A 27,938-nucleotide genomic window follows, 5' to 3' on the forward strand; every position below is an offset into this window, starting at 1 on the left:
TCTCGGATCACACTAGGTCAATAATTGCAATTCATGATGGACATGCAGGATATGCAATCAAGGACATTATACGCTACTTCGTACCATAAGAGAAGGTCATGGGAACCGGTCGCTGAATCAGCAGAATCCCACCATGGAAGAAGCTAAATTGATAGGGACATCTAGAACAGTCATTTTAAAAACAGCTGTTGGTTCAATTTTGACAAATCAGGATCAACTATTGTAAATATCCTATTCGATGAAGGAGCACAACGATTCTTCATTTCCCACAGTGCCGATCGACCTGCATCAGATTGAAAAAGAAACTATATGCGTCAGCATTTGGGGCCAACACATCTGGCGCCAACACATGTGGCATCCAATCCATGGGAGTGACCTATGTGAAACTGCAAACACCATCAGGAGCTATCGATATATGGGCGCTTATAGTACCTAAGATATCGACGCACATGACAGACTACGTACACAGCAGCAACGAGCTATTACATATCTATCTCGCACATATTTTCCATCGTCATCAGTGATGACTACCAGTCTCAAGCTGTTAATGAACCCTATCAAAACTTATCACACTACTGGGATCTTGAGACGATAGGTATGTGGCAGACTAGGCTTAACCGAGTCTGTATCCTTTGTCTTGTTTAGTTCGTATCCATTTTTTTTCTGAACCTGTATTCTTATTCTTTTGAGGTAGAAATAAACATTCGTTGTAATATCTATTGTTCATGTTTATTGGTGGAAATCGGCCCACAAAAGGAAATATCTGATATGCATTTGTGAATTAGACGAAGAGGCGTTTTGTTACTCTGGTGGCAGCAGTCAGGGATAAATCCCATGAAGATTCAACGCAAAAATTAAAGCTGATTCGAGCCGGCTCGCTACCAACAAGAGGTAATATCTTGAGAGATTACTTTCTTAGAATAACATTGACATTTCCAATGGTTAGCAATTACAATAACACCATTCGTGGTTTACAATCCTACGTACTTGCTTTTATAGCAATTGTTTTTATTTGTAATAGTATATATAAGCTGTCAGTTACAATTAGCCTACGGGTAGTGTTAACCTGTTGACTGGCATACTGAGTAGATAGCTATATATATATATATATATATATATATATATATATAGGCTATTTTATTTACTTCTACGAACAGAACAGTCAGGAGAGCTTAGGTCATTTTTCTGATGGGTTGACAGACCTGGTTCGGAGCGCCTACCTCGGGATATGTCCGGACCTTGCAAGAAGGACTGGTCAAGGACAAGTTTATGTGTGGAGTGAATTTAGCACCCCATGCTAAGGAGTTGCTCTACGTCTCTCAGCCACTACGCAAGAGGTTGAGTACAGAGGGCGGGAAACAACGCCTTGGTTCGCTCGAAGGGCAGAGCAAATCCGACAAATTAGAGTGCCCCATCCAGTCCATCAAATATGTACCCCCACACCAAAGGCCAAGTCCAGGGACAAGTCCAACTATAGGAGGCCAAAGCGAGGAGATCAAACCGGTTCAAAGTGGTGAATATGAGACATCTGGACACTCTGAAAATGGTTTTTATGTTTCAGGTTTGGTTAACACGAGGGCAACAGCATCTTGATCATCCTCTTGATTACTGGGGCCTCAGTAACCGTTCTTAGATCTTCAGAGTGGGAAGCCAGCCTAGGGGCCGTATCCATCTGAGACCGAATGGACTGAATAGATGGCCTGCTCGAGAACTTGTCTGGTTCGTCTTGGTTTTAAACATTATTGGCAGGTTCCCATCAAGGGAACCACCATGGGAAATGGTCAGGTGGAAAATGCCAACAAATCTTTGAAATCCATGCTCACCATGTCTGTTAACGAGAGCGGTACTAACTGGGACTCTGAAGGCATACCGCTCAAGCATACAGGAAAAGACCAAGGAAACACCTTTTTTCATCACTTTTGGAGGAAAATGGTGCTGCCCCTGGACATCATGGTCGGGATGCCTGAAGAACCAAAGACAGTCACGGTTTTTTTGGAAGAAGTGGTACATAGTTTGAAGAGTGCTCAAGGACGGGTCAAATTAAGTTAAATTAAGTTCCACCAGAAGTGGAAGGGTCTGTTCCTTGTGACTGAAAGGATATTGGAGGTCACATATCTGGTAGTGCCCGTGGTCAGAAATAGGAAGCCCAAAGTGGTTCACTTCAATGATATGAAGCTCTGCTTTGGGTACACTCCCGAGGGTGATGAGGTCAAATGACCAGTCTGGAAATGTAGGAAAACGGAGAGCCTGTACAATCCGCAGAGGTGGAGGCAAATGACTTGGACTCTTCAAGCAGCCTTGATGATGATGTTGCCGCAATACGGAATCCTCTAGTGTCCCGAAGGGCACGTCGTGGGAACAAAAATGAGGTTGTCAAAGGCCAGGAGGAGCAAGTAACCATTCTTCCACCTGGAGAACCTTCGCTTGATGTACCAAATGCAGACGAACCTCCGCATAGGTTGCGAGAGTGAACATCCAGCCTCCAAAGAGGTATGGTGACTTCAGGTCGTGCCTGGTGACCCAGGTGTGCCGCATGGAACCAACTTGTGGTGTCATAAGAGATACCTACAAATATGGCAGATGAAGAGCGTGTTCAGTCCTTGCCGTTTAGCGCGAGTGATCACTCCCGCGCGCCATAACTCGCGCAAAATGAAATTAACGGGAGTGGTATACCACCTGCGAAGTTTTAATTTGAGCTGTCAAAACACTCGCGAAGGATGTGGCGACCTCTACTAGCAAGTATGTGAACTGACAACAATTATCAACAGCGTGGACAATGGCGGCCGACACGATCGTTCGCGTGTCAACATAGAATAAATACGAGATACCCGAGGGTACGATTGTACCGAAAATTGAGAAGATCGATGGAATCGACTCTGTCGTAGAGGTAGGCATATCACTTTGATTTGAATGCTAAATGTTACGAATATTGAGTGAAATTTGTAGCGGACATTTTTACAAAAGTTTCTTGAAATTTTTTAGCGAACTTTTTTCCGTAAAATTTCGTGAAATTTAAGGTCACAATTGAGGATGGTGGATGGCCAGATTTACAACTAGCCTAGGTAGGCCTACCTGTACCAGTCACTTCAGTCTTCATGGATAGTCTGTTGTTATTGTTTTGTTAGGTCCTAGAAGACCTGGGCCTACCTACCACTGACATAATTTTTAGGCATGGACGTTAAGGAGGCTTTATTTTTATATTTCCAGATCTACTGTAAGCTATGTGCCAGAAATGTTGAGGCCATCAAGAAAGACTGGCGTGTAAAAGAAAAAATTTTGATGGACTGCGAAAACTATGCCCGTGGCACTACTTCTGTGAGTAATTTCACCATTGGGAGACATTTAGATGGTATGTGCCATAAGATTGCATACAAGTGTGAACAATTAAAAGATGATCCCGTCGGCGCTGATACTAGCAAAGCTGCACCCCTTCCTGCTAAGCAGCCCCGCATTGATGTCGAATTAAATAAGAACTCTCGTGATGCTTATGTTTAATTATTCCAAACGGCCTACCTAGCAGCTTGTGGAGGTATACCCCTCAACCAATTCAAAACTTTAGTTAAAATTCAAAAAGCTAATGAGGTACAGCTAATATCTGGATGTGAGGACGGCAAGGCTGCTAATAAATTTGCACATGAAATCGCCAAGTGCATGAGAGAAAAACTTGCTGTTCTCATCACTACTGCCAATGCGTTTTCGATCCTAACAGATGGAAGCCAGGCCAAAAAAACAGGACGAGAGAAGGAACTAGTAATGGTGAGGTTAGTTCGATGTGGAATGCCAGTGTACTTTGTTGTTGGACTGATTGACATGGACCAATATGGGAATGCTAATAGTGAGAATTTAAAAACTGGAATGGATGACTTGTTCTTGAAAAACATTAAAATTACAGAGGATGTATACAAGGGGCTAATGTAAATACTGGACAATACAACGGTCTCTTGACCAAATTACGTGATGATGATCGGCCGCGGTTGGTACAGTTCATTGCATTTCACACAGACTTGAACTTTCGATCAAAGATTCACTCATGAGTGTAAACGAGTTCAAAGAAATAAAAGACTTCATGATCCTGTTATTTTACTTGTTCAAGAATAGTGGCAAGCTAAAACGAAAGTTCAAATCCTTAGGTGATGCATTGAATTTTACGGTCTATGGGACCCCAAAGGTTCATGGCACCCGTTTCGTTAATCATATAAGTTCAGGCTTGTCCAGTCTGATCAATAATTGGCCAGTTCTTGTTCAGTTTCTTGAAGATGCCATTAGTAGTCCTGATGTAACACAGATCAAACCTAAACTTGAAGGCATTCTTAGAAAGCTCTCCAATTTCCAGTTCCTTTGTCGTTGCTGCTTCTATAAAGTCCTACTGGACAAAATCTCTGTTCTGTCACTTACCTTGGAGAGAAGTACTCTCTCATTGTCTGATCTCCCATTTCTCTTGCATAACACTATCGAAACTATCAATGAATTGTCGAAAAAAGATCTTGATTTCTTTTTGGGTGAATGTAAGATTGGAATTGACTCTGAACTAGATCAAGTTGTATGGGACATATTAGCCAAGGGAGACATGAGAAAGAAGGAAGAGAAACAACAAACTATGCTTGTTGGTATGAAAACCAATGATTTCAAGTACTATAATGTAGAAAATGCCAAATCACGCATAGATAATATGAAAAAGATTGTAATCGCCAAAGTAAACGAGTGTCTTAAGAAAAGGTTCTCGGGTCATGATAATTTGACCAAGGATATGTCATTTTTGGATCCAGCAAATTGGACTGGTTCAGAATTGGAAGCTATGGTAAGATTGGCTGCTGTGTTTGAGATCCCACTCCAGAGTGGAGACTTTTCATTACCCATGATGAAAAAAAAATGACCTCATTTCAAAAGATTGGTGAACTATTTTTATAGAGGGGTCAAAAGAAACAAACTTTGGAAGATAATCTTTGAATATAAATACAAAGAATGCCCCAATATCTGTAAACTTGTCAGTGTCCTTAGGTGCATGGGACCAAGTAATAGTGTTGTTGAAAGTGGTTTCAGCATTTTGAATTGCAAGTTGAATGACCGCCGATTATCAATAAGTACTCCCGGTCTGGTAAGGAGGTTGATGGTATTATTCAAAATGCAGTCGATAACTATATGGCAACGAAACGTAAGCTGTTGGTATCTAAGAGAACTGACTTTAGCTAAGTTTGTGCCCAGCTCCCTGCTTCTAGAAAGTCCAAGAACAAAGATGATGATGAAATAATTACAAATTACTATTATAATATTGAATCTGATGATGAGGATGATGTGGTAACGGAGAATAATTTGGAAGTTGTATGTGATGAGGATAATGACATGTCCTCTGGTGATGATGATCATTATTCTTCTTCAGACTCTGAAGCTGAGGAAATATGGGACAATTTCAACTGAAAACTTTGACCTAAGTTGTTGTAAACTCATATACATGTTCTGGTACTATGTTAATGACCCTGGCTATGTTTTATTAGGACGACGAACTTTGTAAATATGTTTCATTTGTTTTGATTTAATAAATAAAAGTAAAAAACAAGTTCTTTCTATGAAAAACACATTTATTTATAGTCTATAATCTTTTATAAGGAAGTTTTAATATAATTTAAAAATCACTCGCGAAAGCACTTATGGGTGTGATTTGCGAGAGTGGTATATCACTCCCGACCAATCTGAGACGGCAAGGACTTGTTTTGGAAAAGGGCAGGAAATTAAGGGAGGCAAAAGCAACACCTTCGTATGGTTAACACTCTAAACCCCACAGATACCTATTCATGGTTTTCATTTTTTATTCCGCCAACACCGTACCATAGATTGGACGTCATCTAGCTCGACTAAATGAATGTAAAGACCCGCAAGCAGAAACAACGCCTGGTCAAGGAGACTCGGAGTTTCATTCAGATCCGCAACCATGCCCAGACACCTGAAAGCTGGTGGACGCCTGCATAAAGCATTTATACGACCCCAGTCGTGTAGTGGTGGGAGCCATCATCTGCGGCATCAAAGCATCATTGTTTCGGGACATGGCTGTACCCTGTCGAGATCCAGGTTTCTGTCTCTGTCGAGGCAACTCAAGTTGATGGTGACCGAATGTGGTGGGTCAGCTCAGGATCTCAACCAGAAGCTGACACACCTCGAAGAACAGGTAGTTGACTGCACGAGGCAGCAACCCATCCTGCGACTCAATGTTCAAGGGCTGGAAGTCAGCACTCATGTTACCTGTTTGGCCGTTGTGTTCAACCACGGTGTTAATGACATCCGGGGTTATGGGGAGACCACCGAGCGCCTATACCAGTTATGACCTACTGGCCAAACCATATTCCGGTATTCCTCTTTTTCACTTAGAAATCCTGAGGTTGTCTCCTGTTATAAGTAATGTCGGGGAACTCATTCATCAGAAGGACCGCATAAATGTCCACACGGTAAGGGCAGGTTTTACCCAGATCGACCACCCTGACCTGAATAACAATGACTTCGTGGGTATACACCATCGCAGGAAGGCCATGGAGATTGTAGTCGACCATGTCATCAGGAAGGCTCAGTTAGATGGGACGTGGTACCCCAACCACATCTAATCTGGCTCAATTGGAATTGCGTTGGGGTGCATCGGACACCTGCTAATGGTACCCCGCAGCATTCTGCTTGCTACCAAGTTGCCCTGCCGCACCGGAGCGCTTCAAACATCTTTTAATCATAACCTGTTGCGTCTTACCTTCGCACATTGGGATTGGTATACCCCTTGTGGTTGCATCCATGGGAACTTCTCTTAATGAGGTGGTAGTGTGGTGGTCTAGGCTTAACTAAGTCAGTATCCTTTGTTTTGTTTCGCCCATATCCATTTTTGATGTAAACCTGTGACACCGGAACCGGTCTCTTATTCTCTTGAGGTAGAATAAAGCAGTTGTTGTTCAAGTTAATTGGTGGAAAAGGAGACATCCGATACGTATTTGTGAATTGAGGTGACGGAGGCAATTTGTCTCAGACTCTTACCTGAATTATCGTACTGAAAAACTGTGCCAGGATGGAGATGGAGATGCCCATCCATCAAATCATGAATATATGTATGGAAAAAACTACCCGTATTTGTCGAAAACCGTTGAAAGGAAAATTGGAATGAGAGATTTTGACGATATCAAGTATTCAGAGTTGCCACTTATGTGAAGCTAAAAATTCGGAAAATAATTCGGGGGGTCCGGGGGACCTGCCCCAGAAAAATTTTTGAAATTAGAACGCCAGGAGATGCGTTCTGGCGCATTCATTACCGGAAGTGTGAATCAATTTTCACGTCTGTCAATTACAATCCAATGAAAATCTGTCGCTTCAAACTTTCAGTAAGCATTTTCTCAAAGGTTATACATTCACTCACTCCAAGATATGTCAAGATATATATATATCTGTATAGATAATTTTTTGAATAGCGATTGGTTCCGTCAAATACACCTCATATATAAACCAGAGCCAAAAACCAACGAAGCGTAAGTCGATTTCGATCGTCGCGTCATCTTGGTTTAATCGTGTACTGCGGGGTTGTTGCCACTACGTGGCAGCACAATACGGCTTTTTCGAACCCTCTACGGAGCGGTTACGTTTTGATGTTTTGGGTCGAATCCCGAATTGATTTTATTTTTTTCGCAATGTTTTCTTTTGTGGTTATTTGACTTCTCCCGAAAATCCGGAAATGAAAATTGGATTTTTTAAAAATCCGGAATTCCGGAGAAATCCGGTAAAGTGGCAACTCTGAGTATTGTTACACATAGGACAACCCAGCCGATTTACTCACACGTGGAGTAAAAGCAACCAAACTTCAAAATTCTGATTTGTGGTCGAACGGTCCGCATTGGCTTCCGAATGGCCATTGGTCATGGTATGAGATGTTTAATGAGCCTATTATGCATTTAACGCATCAAGAAATGTTTTTATGAAACGTTCAAGGAAAAACATCAATGTAAAATTTAGTCCTAGATCCAGAAAAAAAAACTTTTGAAAAGTGGATATTTGTGGGATTTGAAGCTGATCCGCGCATCTCAGAGAGAGGCTGCCTTATTTGTTCCAGATGAGTGCTAGGAGAGGCCTACGCCTGGATGAAAGTGGCTGCGAAAAAGATGCTTAGAAAGGGCCATAAAATAGGAATAACTCTATCCGTCCAACCATCGCTGCACATTTTTGATGATAATCTATTATGTTGAATTATGTTGTCATTAATAATATCTAGGTATAAGTATTGAATATGTATGACTTAACTAATCATTGTCCACTAGATATCCACCATGCAGGTGAAGGAGGAAATATTGCTGATATGTTTTTAAAATGTTTTTCACGTTTCTTATTTCTTGTTTATCATTATTTCTATCACAAGTATCATTAGTATCATTTTGTTCTTAAAATTGTAACAGTTTTTTTTTCTACATAATGGTCTTTTCAATGTTAAATATTTATAATCTTGCTATTAACCCTTACAGTGCGTCTACACCACAGTGCGGTGTATAAATCGGTGATGGATTTTGCTAGTACACTGAACTGTGGTGTATTGATGTAATAAGTAATTAGTTTTTATCTCTATTGAAAGATGGCAGCACCTGTCAAACATAGTTAAATATTAGTAACTAACGATCCATCGTGCCGCGGTGTATACACACTATAGTGGTATTCCCGTTATTCAGCACACTAGGTTGAAATTTTTCTTCAGCACTATAGGGTATTATCAAGTCAGCACTGAATGGGTTAATGTCAATTTTGATCTTCGCAAAATAACTTATTGTAACATTTTCATTGGAATAAAGCTCTATCTACATATATAAAAGACAGGTTTTTTCAAGGTTTCATTAATGTTTTGTAAAAAGGTTTGTGAAACGTTAAAAAGTGATTAGAATTACATTTCAGAAACGTTTCAATAGAACGTTTCCAATACAAAACCGATACGTGTTTTGAAACTTTTCTTGAATATATTTGTGTTGGCTGGCAAGTCTCTCTTATCTTCCTAAATCCCTAATCATTTTGAGTGATTATCCGAACACATTCATTCTCGAACAACAGAGAAAAAAGATGGCGGATATCAAAATTTCTTTTGGTGGAACAATACTTCTATTCAGATGAATTTAATGTTTGCAGCCACCACTAGGAGCGCTAGTGTTCGGTCACCTAGGCTAAAGGCGAAATGAGAAGAAAATCGTCTAAAATCGACAGTTTGAGTAAAATTTAACGAAATAAACGAACTATAAACCATAAGGAGCCACCGGGCACTGAATATTGAAGTATTGTATGATTTTTCAGTACATGAATGTACAGTTATATGCCTTTGATTCGTAAAAAAATTTCTTTAAATAAGATATATCGGTAATGCAATAACAAATGCTGTTACAGGCCATAGATGGCAGCACTATACAGTCATTTCTTATCAGATGATTTTTTTGGAAACTACCTATTATTATAATCTTGAAGATATAAAGGAGTTATCAATATAAGTTAGAACGATAAATGATACCAATAAAACGAGAAAATAACAGAATTATGACTGTAAAACTGTACATGTTGAGATTCTATCACGAAGCTGTGGTAAGCGAGTATACGTATTGCGTAGATTCTCATGTGATGGATTAGACTTCTCTGATAAAATCGTCAAAAAGAGATACGAAACCAATTGAAAATAAAGTTTTGAGCATTTCAAAAAAAATAAAACACTTGGAACCTTCTATAATTTGGAGTTTGCAAGAGTAGGGGAACTCTGTTTAAATGTAGTTCTAGGATCAATACAAAAGTCGCCCACATTTCAATGCATTTTCCCTTTGAGGTAGGTGACCCAACACTAGCACCACGTACGGCGGTGGCTAACATTAAAAACATCTGAATAGAAGTATTGGAAACAAGCAAAAATCTATTTTCAACCGGTGAGATATTTCAGATAAATTTCTTATATCGAGGTAACAAGTTTATATTACCATTTTCAGAATAGAGACCCTATTATTCATTATATATATGAATTAGTCAAAGAAAGTTTAAGGATTGTAAGTTTGTTTACCTGATCCTGGTTCTTGTTGAAAGCTCCTTTCATCAATACTCTCTTTAGTAGAAGCAAAATCTAAGGCAGTGGACATTGTTTGACTTTCTGATTTTTCACAGGGTGAAACGGCAACACTAGTTTTCCCTGAAGAGCTGGATGATACATCTTCGTTGTTCAGAGCGTTTCCATTAGAGCTATTGGTATTTGAATCCAACATCAGGCTTGATTGGAGCGATTTAGGCCCTAATCCCAATCCTGTAGGCAATAAATAGATCATTACAATTGCTGTTTCAAAATTGTATGCAGACTGCCACATTCCAGATATGAAAATACCAATATTCCCAGTGAATCAACAATTGTAATAATAGCAAGTTAAAATGAAAAATAAGTAACCAAATACCCAATCAATAGAATATAGTGTAAAAGCTTTTTTGTATGGATCTACATTCACACACTAGAGGTCAAAGGATATCTTGAACAGAAAATTGGAAGTTGTGGATAGTTTAGTAAAATGAAAAAAGCCCCCGCCCCTGGGAGGCTGGGTTCAATGTTGCTTAACCCTTTCAGTGCTGACTAATTAATACCCTATAGTGCTGGAGATAATTGGAATTAAAAAAAAAATTCCACCCTAGTGTGTTGAATAACAGGAATACCACTATAGTGCGTGTACACCGCCACGCAGCGTATCGTTAGTTACTAGTATTTCACTATGTTTGACAGGAGCTGCCATTTTTCAAGAGAGATAATTACTAATTACATCAATACACCACAGTGTGGTGTATTAGCAAAATCAGTCACTGATTTAGACACCGCATTGTAGACGCACTGAAAGGGTTAAGTTAAGAAGTAGATTTTCTTGCTTTTTCATGAACTCGAAGTACGTCGAATATACCTGTCAGTCATTTATCCATTTCTTAATTAGGGTTTTCTGTTGCTTCACAGAAAACCCTATTGAAATTCGCGTGATTATTAGGGTTTTCTGTTATTTCACAGAAAACCCTATTGATATCCGCGTGATTATTATTATTATTATTTTCTTCCACACTATTTTTACCAAAAGAACATAGGCTTTGTTACCTTACCGCTGTTTCATATACAATCCATATAATATCGTTCAGCTCACTGAGATCTACAAATAGCCCGCGTGTTTTTTCACGAATCATCGTTACAAAAGCGCTGTCGGGCCATAAACATCGAAAATTTAGCCCCATTTAATGGGGCGACATGTTTTTCGAGTCGTCATCCCAAAAATAAACCCGCAGGCCAACTGTCACTTCGATTATCAATTCAAGTATAAATGAACTAATTTATTGCCGCAGACTTCACATTCAGTCACGGTCTTCAAACAGTGATTTTAACAATAGCCCATTTTCCTCATCAAATCATATTACACTGGAAATTTACTACTTTAGATTTTAAAAAAACTGTCGAGCCGTAAACATCGACGAATCGACATGTGTTACTACATCGTCGTTCCGGGGATCAGCTGCGAGTTTCTCCTCATCATGAGAATCAAATCGAGTACAAATTAATTTATAACTACCAGTGATTTGGCTGCTGGTTTCAAGCAGTTAGTTTAGCAATACCTATTTTTCTTTACCAAATTAACCGTGTATTTACTAAGATAAATCATAAGAGTACCGGGGAGTCATAGGCCTAAACTAAACACGCCGAAGAGATATAGCGGAGAAAAGCTGTTATGTCGACGAGGTATCAAAATAAAGATATATATTACTTTATTCGGCCGCGGGCTTCAACCTCTATATCAATACCATCAATACTCTATATTTCCTACAGTACATACCGATCATTGTCAAATCCACAAGGTATTTACTAAATACAAGTATACAACACACTCCTATCCGTATGCTGGACACACACTTGACATTCGGAGTAAGTGTTCGCTGTGGAGGAAAGGATATCGTTCGCTGTGTCGCTTGAAGTGTTTATCGAGTTTTACGCGACCTTAGGGCTTTAGTATGGTGGCTGATAAGATAAAAAAACACGAATATGCAAATGAGGGCGACATAACGACAAAACTAAAATAACGCGAGAAAACAACGATTTTGATTTTGTCGCCCGCAACAATTCAATATTTTGGTTTTGTCGCCCGCGAAAAATTCAATATTTTGACTTTATCGCCCACGACAATTCATTACATTGGTTTTATCGCCAGCGACAATTCATTATTTTGGTTTTGTCGCCCGCGAAAATCCTTCTTTTTAGTTTTGTCACCCGCGACAATTCATTATTTTGGTTTTATATTTTGTTTTTGTCGCCCGACAATTTTTTTTTTGGTTTTGTCGCCCGCGACGATTCAATACTTTGGTTTTATCACCCGCGACAATTCAATATTTTGGTTTTATCGCCCGCAACAATTCATTATTTTGGTTTTGTCACCCGACAATTCTTTTTTTGGTTTTGTCGCCCGCGACAATTCATTAGTTTGATTTTGTCGCCCGCGACAATTCAATATTTTGGTTTAATCGCCCGCAACAATTCATTATTTTGGTTTTGTCGCCCCGACAATTCTTTTTTTGGTTTTGTCGCCCGCGACAATTCATTAGTTTGATTTTGTCGCCCGCGACAATTCAATATTTTGGTTTTGTCGCCCGCGACAATTCAATATTTTGGTTTTATCGCCCGCGACAATTCATTACTTTGGTTTTATCTCCAGCGACAATTCAATATTTTGGTTTTATAGCCCGCGATAATTCATTATTTTGGTTTTATCGCCCGCGACAATTCATTATTTTGGTTTTGTGGCACGAGACAATTCATTATTTTGGTATTGTCGCCAGCGACAATTCATTACTTTGGTTTTGTCGCACGTGACAATTCAATATTTTGTTTTTGTCGCCCGAGACAATTCATTATTTTGGTTTTATTGCCCACGACAATTCATTACTTTGGTTTTATCGCCAGCGACAATTCATTATTTTGGTTTTGTCGCCCGCGACAATTCATTATTTTGGTTTTATATTTTGTTTTTGTCGCCCGCGACAATTCAATATTTTGGTTTTATCGCCCGCGAAAATTCATTATTTTGGTTTTATTGCCCGAGACAATTCATTATTTTGGTTTTATCGCCCGCGACAATTCATTATTACGGTTTTATCGCCCCCGACAATTCATTATTTTAGTTTGTCGCCCGCAACAATTCACCATTTTGGTTTTGTCGCCCGCGACAATTCATTATTTTGGTTTTATCGCCCGCGACAATTCATTATTTTGGTTTTATCGCCCGCGAAAATTCATTATTTTGGTTTTGTTGCCCGAGACAATTCATTATTTTGGTTTTATCGCCCTCGACAATTCTTCTTTTTAGTTTTGTCGCCCGAGACAATTCATTATTTTGGTTTTATATTTTGTTTTTGTCGCCCGCGACAATTTTTTTTTGGTTTTGTTGCCCTCGACAATTCATTATTTTGGTTTTGTCGCACGTGACAATTCATTATTTTGGTTTTATCGCCCACGACAGGTCGTTACTTTGGTTTTATCGTCAGCGACAATTCATTATTTTGGTTTTGTCGCCCGCGACAATTCATTATTTTGGTTTTGTCGCACATGAAAATTCATTATTTTGGTTTTGTTGCCCGAGACAATTCATTATTTTGGTTTTATCGCCCGCGACAATTCATTATTACGGTTTTATCGCCCGCGACAATTCATTATTTTGGTTTGTCGCCCGCAACAATTCACCATTTTGGTTTTGTCGCCCGCGACAATTCATTATTTTGGTTTTATCGCCCGCGACAATTCATTATTTTGGTTTTATCGCCCGCGACAATTCATTATTTTGGTTTTATCGCCCGCGACAATTCATTATTTTGGTTTTATCGCCCGCGACAATTCATTATTTTGGTTTTGTCGCCCGACAATTCTTTTTTTGGTTTTTCTCGCCCGCGACAATTCATTAGTTTGGTTTTGTCGCCCGCGACAATTCAATATTTTGGTTTTATCGCCCACGACAATTCATTACTTTGGTTTTATCTCCAGCGACAATTCATTATTTTGGTTTTGTCGCCCGCGACAATTCATTATTTTGGTTTTGTCGCACGCGACAATTCTTCTTTTTGGTTTTGTCGCCCGAGACAATTCATTATTGTGGTTTTATATTTTGTTTTTGTCGCCCGCGACAATTTTTTTTTTGGTTTTGTTGCCCGCGACAATTCATCGTTTTGGTTTAATTGCCCGCGACAATTCATAATTTTGGTTTTATCCCCCGCGACATTTCATTATTACGGTTTTATTGCCCGCGACAATTCATTATTTTGGTTTTGTCGCATGTGACAATTCATTATTTTGGTTTTGTCGCACGTGACAATTCATTATTTTGGTTTTATCGCCCACGACAATTCATTACTTTGGTTTTATCGTCAGCGACAATTCATTATTTTGGTTTTGTCGCCCGCGACAATTCATTATTTTGGTTTTATCTTCTGTTTTTGTCGCCGGCGACAATTTTTTTTTTTTGGTTTTGTCGCCCGCAACAATTCAATATTTTGGTTTTGTCGCCCGAGACAATTCATTATTTTGGTTTTATATTTCGTTTTTGTCGTCCGCGACAAATTTTTTTTTGGTTTTGTCGCCCGCGACAATTCATTATTTTGGTTTTGTCGCACATGACAATTCATTATTTTGGTTTTATCGCCCACGACAATTCATTATTTTGGTTTTGTCGCTCGTGACAATTCAATATTTTGGTTTTATCACCTGCGACAATTCATTAGCTTGGTTTTGTCGCCCGCGACAATTCTTTTTCAGTCCACTTGGGACTTTAGTCCCAGCGGGCTATTGCGTTCACGGCCCATCAACATAAGAAAATTGGGTCGATCTGACTCAAGATGGCCGTCCTATGACCGTTTTAGTGCCCAAAAATGTCAATTTGGTTTGCCATTTCTCATTGCAATTGCTGATGGGTATTCTTTAGAGAGGGATGTTTTATACCTGGGACAGGTATTTTGATCAGCCAATTATGACGCAATTGGCGGCCATCTTGGTGTCATCAGTACTCATTCGTAGGTGGGAAAAAGTTTTTCCACATTAAATTGATACCTAAGCATATTGTGTTACTATATTCAATTGGAAAGTTGTAGCCCATAACGTGTTCTATGATTTTGGTGAGTTTCAAGGTCATTGGTTTTTGTATGTGGCCATCAGGGGGCGTTGAATAATACAATAACTTAGTATCGCTATATTATATTTGAACCAAGGCATAGTTTGTTACCATGATCAATTGCAAAGTTGTAGTTCATGACATCTTCTATGATTGTGGTGAGTTTTTAAGGACATTAGTTATTCCATATAGACACCAGGGGGCGTTGAATAGTAGAAAAGCTTAGTTTTTCCTTATTAGATTGGTACCTAGGCATAGTTTGTTACCATGATCCATTGCAAAGTTGTAGTTCATGACATCGTCTATGATTGTGGTGAGTTTTTAAGGACATTAGTTATTCCATATAGTCACCAGGGGGCGCTGAATAGTAGAATGACTTAGTATTTCCTTATTAGATTGGTACCTAGGCATATTTTGTTACTATGATCAATTGCAAAGTTGTATTTCTTGACATGTACTACGGTTGTGGTGAGTTTTAAGGTCATTGGGTTTTGCATATGGTCACCAGGGGGCGTTGAATAGTAGAATAACTTAGTGTTTCCATATTAAATTGGTAACGAGGGATATTTTGTTATCACAATCAATTACAAAATCAAAGCTGCTCACATGTTCTATGATTGTGGTGGGTTTCAAGTTCATTGGTTTTTGTATATGGTCACTAGAGGGCGTTATGTATTGAAATTGTTAGATTGTTGAGCATTTGAAACCACTTCCCAAGTGAGCATCGTGTCCCTGGACCCCTAGTTTGGTTTTGTCGCCCGCGACAATTCATTATTTTAGTTTTGTCGCACGCAACAATTCAATATTTTGTTTTTGCCGTCCGCGACAATTCATTATTTTGGTTTTATCGCCCACGAAAATTCATTATTTTGGTTTTATCGCCCGCGACAATTCATTATTTTTGTTTTGTCGCCCGTGACAATTCAATATTTTGGTTTTGTCACCCACGACAAATCATAATTTTGGTTTTGTCGCCCGTGGTTTTGTCGGAACATTAAGTTTTTTGGTCGAACAGTGTGTTAAGGTCGTTTGGGAAATTTACTCGGTCTGGTATATTTTGGATTACTGTGTATGTCATTTGTCAGGACATTAAACAGAAGACGACTTAGGATACTACCTTGCGTTACTCCACTAGTTAGACCGTCTCATTCCAAGATGAGGTGTTCCGTTGATTTCGGTTACAAGTTTCCGTTCAGTGATAACTGCTGAGCCATTTGGGCGACCTATCATTGATGCTGTTTCCTAATAGCCTGTTTAGTAATGGCTGATGTTGAGCCTTATCAAATGCTTTGTTGAAATCCACCGTTGAACAGGATTCTAAGACTGTGCAGAAAAGCCGTTATCGCTGCTTTGCAGCTATATTTATTATTATTTTTTTCCCTTTTCCACATAGTTTTTGTTAAAAGTGTAAAGACTTCCTTACCTTACCGCTGTCGCCGATACAATTCGTATCATATCCTTCAGCTCACTTCAATCTCCAGGTACTGCATGGGAATTTTGATGAATCCACGTTATAGAGGCACTGTCGAGCCATAAACATCGGAAATTTGGCTCCGTTCAATTAGTAGCCATGTTGTGTTTTCTTTCCGAAATTTCTCTCTTCTTTATGAGGAAGAGCTATCGAATTATTCCCTCTCTTCTCCACAATCAATTTCAAAGTCAATTTTATGGATTTATTGCTCAGCGGGTTCGAGTCCAAGAATTTACGAGTCCAGCATTCGCGTGTCTGACAGGTTTACGGGCATTTGTTTGTTACCACTTTAATATTTTTGATTTCTTGTTATTCCGGTTATTTCAGTATATTGCTGATCAGTTCATGTAACCAAAAGCGTCAATAAATAGATTTTGAATTGATCAATTTTAAATCAAGGTCGTTGAGTCGCGGAGGGCTGCTAGAATTACGTTCGTCTCAGAGAGAAAACAAATGACAGAAAAGTATCAGGTGATTATTGATAGCCTACTACGGTACACACAGTTGACAAACAGTGTTAGGCCTGTGCCGGTTGGTGCGTACTGGGAATAAATATACTGGTTGGTCAGTTGGTTCGGTTGTGAAGTGTGGAAGCTAAGAAAGCCTACCGCAGTACCGGTATATATTTGTCTATAGGCCTGTCATATAGTAGCCAATACCAGTAAGTACGTAGTTGTTACTCGTATGTGACTGTATGGTGATCTCCACAGGTTAACCATACGTGAGTTCCCTACTAACGCCGTACGTGAGTTCCTAGTAGCCAATACCATTTTTTAAGTACGAAGTTGTTACCCGTACGTGCCAGTGACTGTACGGTGATATCCACAGGTTAACCGTACGTGAACTCCCTAAAAAGGCCGTGAGTTCCTATAATCTGAAAACGTGCATGCGTGAAAGAATAGAGTTTGGGTTAGGTGAGGCTAGGCTATTTGTAAATCAAATTTCATCCACCCTGCAGTTACGTTCTGTGGACTACAACTAGATTTTTTTTCGTTGGGTTTCGAATCCCAATATTGCAAGTCTGAGCGTCAACATACTCACATACGGCTAACCTGTAGAAATCACTGTACAGTCACGTACAGGTAACAACAGCGTTTTAAGTACCGGGTATTAAGTGAGTACGACAAGCCTACCATGCCTATGTACTACAAACACAACTTTTTCCCTCTCGTCGGCCCTACAGTGATGTTACTATAACTGGTGCAATTATAACATGGATAGGATTTGGCCAGGACTAGCCTAAAGTCTAATTCAGTCTATGTACTAATTCACTCGATAGGCCTATTTTTAAAACAGGGATCATTCATTTATTACGTACGCATAAAATTTGATTATTTCAACCCCCTCTCCCTCTGTACGCAAAATCAGCCATTTTTTCATGTACATTAAGCATTACAGTACGTAATTGCCCTGACCCCTCCCCCTCCCCTCATGCGTACATAATAAATGAATGATCCCACAATACAGTATTCACACGCAGAAAGGCTAATTGATTTGAGCCATGTGATTAAATTTGGCCAGGCCTTCTCTGACCTGCTGACATTAATAGTCAATGTGGTCACGGCTTGTATACCAGAAATCATTGTAGGCCTGTACATTTTGCTGTTCGTAGGTTTGGTATACCGATTTCTCCATTCTTGACTGATAAGTGTACGGTACAGCGTACGCATTATACAATTGTTCCTATGGGAATAGGGCCTATTGATTGGGCTTATTATTTCCTGCTTTAGAATACTGAAATAAGCCCAATGCTCATTCAAATATCCACCATCAGTGAAAGTTTGATTACTGTATACATGTACTGTAGGTTTTCATGTTGTATGAATATTTTGCAGTTCAAATGGGTATGATGCTGATTCCAATGTCGAATGCATGCAGTTAGATGGTCAAGGACAGTCAACACCAAGATATCTCTCTTCGACCGATGTTGCACCATAGAAGATCTGATTCTTTCAACTCAAGGAAAGTGATTCAACACGATCGACATAACACTGGAATAGGTTTGCAGTAACTAACGGTTCATTTCATTTAGTCCTATGTACTTTTTAGCCAATTTGGATTTGATTGTAATTGAAACTCTGGAACAAAAGACAAGTTGAAAAAACACAAGTTATGCTTGATTCTCATGTTCAAATTTAATTCAAATTCAAATTTATTTCATTACATCATATTTACAAAGCATATCATTGGTTCATACAGTAATAAAAATTAGGACAGAACAAATATTATTACAGAATTTCCAAAAAGGCAATGAATTTCTATAACTAAATGAACATTATTTTTCTTATAACTCAGATCAAGAGTGACTTTCCCGTTTATTAGGAAACACACGCAACTAGTGGAATTGGTTTGATTTACACACATGTTGCAGGTATCAATTGTTTATCACTATAGAATTTGTAATCCATAAAAGCCAAAATCAACATCAGCCGGAAACCCAGACCAGATCAATTCATAATTTATTGATTGAATCTACACTACAATATATGTATTTATTCAAATATTTCAATAAAAATATTAACTTCTTAAATCTATTCTAAATCATAATACGTTCTTATCTGTAAATTCACTCAATCTATCGACTCAGCAGGTGCTTCAAATGAGTTCTTAATAGGACAGATCCATTTTTAAGCATGGTGATAATACAGTATCATGATGTTTGAATGCCAAAATAAATGCCTGGTCAAATAAATTAATACTTGTTGATTGTACGTCCGCGTATGTTCGGTTTCAAAGCTGATCATATTTGACGTTTACACAGTGGTAGCATATTAGGTTCGAATCTGTCAATGCATTTTATTCTATGTATCGATATTTCAATTTACAACAATTCCCATCTTCCTGAATGGCTTTGCAGAAAACCCGTCATCGCTGCTTCGCAGCTATATTTTAGAATTCAAATCAATTTTGAATTTTTCTAAAATTGGGGTTAACCACATTCAAAAAGAAATTTGAAGTTCCTGATGGTTTGGTAAAATGAACAATAGCACCCCCGTAAACGCTAACCCAGTTAACATTCCCTAATTCAAAATGAAAGCCATGTTGGCCATATTGGAGCAGCATATTGGAATAAACTTTATTTTCAATACTGTAAAAACCGGGATATAAGTTGAGTTTTTAATTCCAATACCACTGAAATATTGACCTCAACTCGAAGTACAGTTTTCCACTATGTACTTTCAGGTCAACAGAATATATTGATGAAGTTTTATTACAAATTTTACGTAACAGAAAAGACTCATCTTGTCAATTCTATAATAGTTTAAATAAACATTCGTCATAAATAATGTTATTTGATAAAAAAATCTTCTTACATTATAACACCGCTTCACTTGAAACGATGTATTCATACAGACACGCTAGAACAGCACTTAATACAGTAGGCTATAGAGTGTGACACATATGGCAGTGTATGCCTGAGAGTGTGTAAAAGTCCATTGACACACAGCAGCAATCAGGCTGACACCCATGCATGCGCATAATGGCACACATAAAGGTCTCCATAAGTATTGTCTAATGGTAGTCTACTAACTAGAATTAAGCCTTGCGGTCTTGAATAACCCTGCAATACACTCTCCCACTATGTAAGAATAAATGTCGAACACCGATAAACCTGTCTTGATTAAAAAACCTGTTAAATTTGGAAAATGGCTCTTTAGCTTTTAAGCCCTTGGCCCTTCGTATCTACATACCAAGTTTGGTCAAGATCGGATCATAATTGTAGGACAAGAAGCGATTTAAAGATTTTACAAGCGCCACCTGTACAGCGCCCCTAGACTTAATTGGGAAAATGGCTCCATAACTTTTTCGCATTTGGCCCATAGTATCTACATACCAAGTTCTGTCAAGATCAGAAAAGTACTGTAGCAAAAGTAGCAAATTGAAGCAAAAGTTGACGGACAGACGGATGGCCGGACAGACGGACGGACTGCGATGGATAATCCCCCTAACCCATCAGCTCTGCTGACCTTCAGTCACAGCAGAGCTAAGAAGTCGAACCAGTAATAGGAACAAGAGCCCCAAGGGCCACAATGGCCAGCCTGTCAGATTTGCTTTTTATAAATGATGTAATCTGTGGGTTATATTTATCAATATACACTCCCTGCTCAATATCATTTACATAGTAAAATCGTGTGTTAACACAGACAGCAGGAACAAATGAAATATCGATCTAAGTTATTGTATTGTTCAACGCCCCTGGTGGCCATATACAAAACCAATGAGCTTGAAACTCACCAAGATCATAGACCATGTCATGAGCTACAACTTTCCAATTGATTGTGGTAGCAAAATATGCATAGGTACGAACGTAATATAGAAATACTAAGTTATTGTATTGTTCAACGCCCCCTGGTGGCCATAAACAAAAACCAATGACCTTGATACTCACCACAATCATAGAACATGTTATGAGCTACACCTTTCCAACTGATTATGGTAGCAAAATATGCTTAAGTATCAATATGATGTGGAAAAACTTTTTTTCCACCTACGAATGAGTACTGACGACCCCAAGATGGCCGCCAATTGCGTCATAATTGCCTGGTCAAAAATACCCTCTCGGATATAAAAGAACCCTTTCCAAAGAATACCCATTACAAATTGCAATGAAAAATGGCACACCATTAGAAAGCTACAGGACTCAGAATTCAGGCCAAAATTGACATTTTTGGGAACAAAAAAGGTCACAGGACGGCCATCTTGAGTCCGATCGACCCAATTTTTCTCATGCCAATGGGCCCTTGGGGGATACAAATATATCAAATGATCAAGGTTATTGATAAAAGTGTCTTCGAAATTTCCCTGGAAAACTTCAAAAATGTGTAAAAAGTGCTGATTTTGGCGAACAACAATGGCTGCCAGTCGGCCATCTTGAATCTGACAGGGCCAGTTTTTGGCCTGAAGATGTGTCTAGGGTAGATACACGTATAAACCAAATATCAAGACATTACCTTGAAGCGTCTTCAAAACTTTGGAACTCTCACGAACTATCTAGATGGTTATCTCTCGACCTCAAAAGCTTCAAGACCCATCTCAAAACAACTTTGTTCCATGCAGCATACCATTAACTCTCGGAAAGCGAATTGGATTTAACATTTTTTTGGCAGAATAAAATTTGATTGAATTTGCAATTCGAGCACATGGCTAATTAGCATATCAAGGCCATACACCCGATTTGGTAAAACCTATTTTTTCGCGAACCTTGCGCAATTGTCAAGGATCAATGTTCTGTAAAGCAAATAAAAATTCCTCCCAAACACCAAATCAACTAAAGATTTCATAGAAATCGATCTTGAAATACAATTTTAAATCTTAAAATAAAACCCGGAAGTAAAACAGTAGATGATACCGCGGGTTCACGTGAACACCTGATTTCTGTAAACGAAATCCTGGTTGTGACAAAATTGTTCAGACGGTTTTTGGTGGTAATTAGTACGGAAACGTAACGACCATGGTCGACTTATTCGATGAAATCAGGCCAAAATTCAAAGAAACCTCGAAATATCGAACCGGAACACTTCCGGTAGATATCCGCGGCTGCCCAATCGGGAAACTCATTTGTTTCAATAGATATTGATAGGATCCATCATCTTCACCCGTCAAGGGATTCGAACCCACTAAGCTAAAGCGCTGCCAGAATCGGGTCGGGCCAATCACAGCGCTTGTAACAAACCACATTAGGCTTCTGTGGAATTTCCCAGTAAATGGGCCAATCAGCGAACACGAAGCAAACGCGGAAGTATTGTCGCGTGTTGATACATGACGTCATGCGCAAAAGCGCCAGTAATGAAATCACGATAACTCACGTGAACAGCTGCTGATATTTTCAGATAAACCAATCACAGGGAAGACACAACTTCCTGATTGGCTGATAAAAATTGAAATTTTCACGATTTAATTTTCATGAAAAATGCAGAAAACATTTTTATGAAACCATAAATTCTGCTCGCTACGATTCCGAGAATGGATTACGCTTAAATACGTGATTTGTTCGAATATGCCCTCACTTGGCAGGCAAAAGAGCCTTTTGTGTGGAAACCATGTCATTTAAATTCGCTCCATTTGTAGAGTAATAGGTAAAAACCATACCAGGAACAAATAACAGTTAATTGTTACTTATTCGAGGGGATATTTGAAAAAGTAACCGAATAAGGAATATGAAACAAGTAACCAACTTCACTGGGGTCGAATTCTGGAATACTTTTGAGTTGGTGAATAAAATGTATAATTTCAGAATCCAAGAAGGCCACCAATAAGCCATCTGGGATGACATCATGACCTATCAAGGTCATACAAACATTCAATTTCGCATTCCCGTATGAAAACTGAAAACTCTACATGGAATATTATATCAATTGATATCCAAAACTTGCATTTTCAGAATCTGTGAAGGCTGATAATATCTGTTGTGGTTGTATCAAATTGGAAGACAATTGGCTTGCAATGTACATAAACTTGCCTCTTAGAAGTCAGTTGAATCCGATAACCACAAATATTGAACTTGTCCGATCTTTATCTAGTCTTGGTATCACGATAATTCTACATTTCTTACCTAGCAGGGATTCTGGTGCTTTGACTGGCTGCTGAGGAATTTCATTTTGATTTCCTGCCATGCGAGCATTTAAACATATCCCTGAAAATACAGATCAGATTTTCAATAACAAAAGGCCCATGGGCCTTGAAGCATTGGTAGATTATACTGTGGTAAGGTATTAAGCGGTAAATGCTTTACATCTGCCGGAAATTGTTCTATGACGATGTTGATTGGGAGACCACAGACTTAAGAATTGAATGAATTTCATTTTTCTGCCAAACGATTTAGCCTATTTATGCTATTTGTATTGTTAAACCTCATTCATGGGATTCTGTTAAAGACAAACTAGTCTATTCTGATGTTTTCCATCATATCCCAGCCAAGAGATTTATATCAATCAAGATTTGTATACAAAAAACCCATTTGGCACTTTCGCCTACACAAGATTCGTATTCAACGTACAACTATAAAGATAATCTCGACTGACAGTGGTTTTTCATGCATGAACAGTTAGGCCCTATTGCTAAATAATGAAAACAAAAACTTTTCTGAATGAAAATACTCTGATGCATAATAGGTAGATCGACCGGACAAATGTACGCATCAAAACGTCGCACAGCGAGCGATGCCGACGTTGGTGTCACTGAGGCAGGCTTAGTCTTTTTGTTTGTTTACGTCGTTCGGACCTTGGTTTTAAACCCTATTGGATAGTGCGTTTAACCTCACAATGGGACGACCTTTAAAGTGTTGCCCGCATACAGTAAGCAGCCAGCAGGACTCGAACCCACTTGACACTCACCACTGATAGTGGATGCAACAGCATCACGCCTTATCTCACTGAGCTACTGAGGCCGCTCGATTCAACTCCAAAAAACTACAGCAGCAGCAAATAACCATCGCGATATTGCAATTTACGACAAACAACGTGTAATTTAATCACTGTTGTGGTGTTCAATGTATGGAAAAGATAACAGTTATTTTTACCGGCGCGTATTACAAAGCGAATCGTGAGTGCGCAGGCGGGCAGGGCATCTTAAAGTGAAAACTTATCTTAGAATATAGCCGAACCGATGGAATTTTATGATAAACCGTCAGTCAACTGATTGATGATACAACATGGTTGTTCTCGGCGTACTTAACAATGATATTTTCCTCCAATAAACAACTCTGGTGAAATTGAATAAATAATCTATCTTTGATGATATCGTATCATAGTTGGGCGGTACTGCCTACTGTTTGATGTTTCGTGTCATCATGAAATGGTTTTAACTTTAGTAAAGGTGTTCCTGTGCGATAACATAACTTACCTATACGGGTTCCAGTCATGAGTAGGCTGACCGTTCCACTGCTCTAGAAATATGTATTCTGCCGTTGAGAATTAATCTCAATTAATCTCATTGCTTCTGATAGGAGGAATAACAGTGGTATTTAAAGACTATGGTATCTATATACCGGGTTACATACAGTTATGTTTTTCTATTCAAAAGAGGCCATTCCCCATTCTTTACTGCCAATGTCAATGCAGACATATCACTAAGCGATTGCTAAAAATGTGATAGAATATCTTTGTAGCCAATAAATCAGAAATCCGCCGACGCTATCTTGTAGGGAATAATTGAAACATTATTTTGTGTCATTTTCAGCTGTGTCTAATGTTTTACGAGAATGAAGTTACAATTTGAAGTAACTATGAAAATTAAAAGATGCGGTGCTTTTGTTTATACTACGACTTTCGATCCACTTTACTAGCATTGGCATGACGTCATAGAAGTCAACCAATCTTAATAATAATGATTATAAAATGTATTTTTATACCGCTCTCCACTGCATTTTAGAGTGGTTTACATAAAATATCCACATCATCCTATTATATTTAAATAAAATGTTCTTTAACTAGGGGTCCAGGGACATGCCCGCTTGGGAAGTGATTCAAATGCTCAACAATCTTACAATTTCCATATTCGACGCCCCTGGTGATCATATACAAAAAGCCAATGTCCTCGAAACTCACCACTTTCATGGAAAATGTCAGCAGCTACGATTTTGTCATTGATTGGGATAACAAAATATGTCTAGGTACCAATGTAATATGGAAATACTAAGGTCGGAATCACATTTGCGTGACGTCCAAGCGAAACATACTATAGAAATGATCCCTAAAAGTATCATCTATATAAGGTATTCTACTAGTCAACGCCCCCTGGTGACTATGCAACCCCAATGACCTTTAAACCCACCACAATCATGGATCATGTCATACATGCTACAACTTTGCAATTGATCATGGTACCGTAACAAAATATGGCCACGTATCAATACAATAAGAAAATACTAAATTATTCTACTATTCAACACCCCCTTGTGACCATATTGAATAACTAATGACCTTGAAACTCACCACAATCATAGACCATGTCATGAGCTACAACTTTGCGATTGATTGTGGTATCAAAATATGCATAGGTACGAATACAAAATAGAACAAGAAACGAAATTCTTAATATGGACATTCCTAAATTTACATGAGTAGATGTTTAATCAGCTTCAAAATTAAACATTGGTACTCTACATTAGAGGTTTATAAGCAGAACAAATGAAAAATAGTGAAAACCATTGGATTGAATTCAAATTATGGGAGAAGACTGACTTTTTACGGATAATAATATCGAAAATAAGGATGGAAAATATCAACAAAAAATGTCTCTTTTCGAATTATGAATGGAAACACATAGGCCTACCTATCTTTGGCATGAAGTCTTTGGCAGAATTTCAGAGAATCCGTGCGCCAAGTAATCAAAAAAGCCTAAGAGGTCCCCCTTGATTGAATCTTGAAGTTTTCATGAAAATCTGTCAATTGATACGATCTCCATCACACACAACTGCACGACGATTCATCATGAATATACATGGTAGCAGGTTCCCCACTAACTCAAATAGAAACTCTCCACGTTCATGGCATCACGATTTCCATACACTGTGTGCGAAGTTTGTTAGAAAATTTATTTTTGTAAATTAAACAATTTCCTAGTTCCCAATTTTACTACCCTTCTATAAAATTCACTTTTTTCATGGACAGCCGCGACGAACCCTGGCAGTTGAATTATTTGCAGTTTCCAGGAAAACTTCAACTAGGCCGCACGAGGCGCTTTTCATATACATGCACCGATTACATGCACCGATTCAATACATCACATAGCAGCAAGTAGGTATTGAGCACGTGTGTGAAGCATGAATATAACATAAAAGTGCATGTGTTCTTCCGAAACGAAATGTAGTTCCAACAACAAATAAATAACTAAATTCATAAATAAGCAACAGATTCCGATGAATTCAAAAGAGTTAGACCTTTTATTACTGCATTGAATGTTTTAAAAGTTCCAAAGTGAAACTAAGCTTCCGATGGAAGTTATTTTTTACCAAAGGAAGAAAGTTTCATATGCGATAACAAAATGGACTTCACTAAAGCGAAAAATATCATAAATACTGTATTACTCAATGCCCCCTGGTGGCCATATACAAAGACCAATGACCTTGAAACTCACGACAGTCATAGAACACCTCATGAGCTACAACTTTCCGATTGATTGTGGTAACAAAATATATGCTCAAGTATCAATATGTGGAACTAGAAAGAATCTTTCTATGTGGACGGGTAAGAAACAATTTTGATCGAAGACACTCAGTGATAGTTACGAACTATAACATTCAACACCAGGCCACTGCCATGTGAGAACGCGACTTGTACACATTCACCGGGTATTGACATGGTTTTGAATACGTTAAAGATAGGATTGTTTTAATTAGGCAGGCAAGCTTACATCTTACCTCAGACAAATCTTTGTTACGCGCAATATACACCTAATGCGCATTATCTATAAAGGATGCACACACGCAGTGAACACAAGCGTATAAAGCGATATCGCTCATCACTGTGCTGCAGTTAACCAACTAATACAAATAATCAGGCTCCAAAACGGATCGCTGATGCGCTAATCCGATTGCTAAAATGACTTCAATTAATAATGATAAAATAAGTATTCCAGTTGTGTAAATATCAGACTCATCTTTAAAAATTCGATGCTATATCAGCTGATCTGATATAGCATCTTGGAGGAATCTGACAGATTACTCCAAGCAAATGAGAAATCAGAAAGGCCACCCAGGCATATGAGAAAGGTATCATATCAAGCGACCTAGACAAAGCCAACATACGCAATGACTTCATCGGTTTTTACTAATGAAGACCTACACAATAACCTTGCATGTAACGTGGAGTGCCAGGTGGAGCTCGACAATATTGATTTCAACAAAGATGATATTATCAAGATACTTGAAAAGATCAACCCAAACAAATCACCTGGATCTGGCATTCATACATGCATCCTAACAGAATAGGTAGGAGAAATAGCCGATCCACTAAAGATACTATTTCAAAATTCAAGTAGCACAGGCACTATACCCCAAGACCATAAAAAGGACAAACCACTGCAATCTACAAAAGAAAAAGGTAACAAACACAAAGTCAATTATTACAGACCGATAAGTCTTACTTTGGTGGTTTGTTAAGTGCTTGAAACCATAATATGCAGCATGGTCATTGACCACTTACAACCAAAAGGTTTCCTTTTGCCACAACAGAACGTATTCATCGAGAAAAGATCATTAGCGACACAGTTATTCGAATGTACGTACGACTGGACCAACTTCATTGACCAAGGAAAAAAAAGTCAACGTTTTATATACAGACTTTAGAAAAGCATTCAACAAAGTGCTGCATCAAAGATAACAACTCAAATTGTCC

General features: G+C 38.6%; 1 protein-coding gene across 1 annotated transcript in view; it reads right to left on the reverse strand.

The window, feature by feature from the left end:
* LOC141908246 (uncharacterized) overlaps nucleotides 1–27,938 on the reverse strand; it is a 158,309-nt gene that overhangs the window by 6,937 nt on the left and 123,434 nt on the right. Inside the window, exons 16-17 of the mRNA XM_074798233.1 lie at nucleotides 23,156–23,236; nucleotides 10,031–10,267 (exon numbers count right to left, since the gene is read on the reverse strand). Coding sequence (XP_074654334.1) covers nucleotides 10,031–10,267; nucleotides 23,156–23,236 — 318 coding nt within the window. The remainder of the gene's footprint in view (nucleotides 1–10,030; nucleotides 10,268–23,155; nucleotides 23,237–27,938) is intronic.

Source organism: Tubulanus polymorphus, chromosome 1 (genome assembly GCF_964204645.1).
Source record: "Tubulanus polymorphus chromosome 1, tnTubPoly1.2, whole genome shotgun sequence".
Classification (NCBI taxonomy): Eukaryota; Metazoa; Nemertea; class Palaeonemertea; order Tubulaniformes; family Tubulanidae; genus Tubulanus; species Tubulanus polymorphus.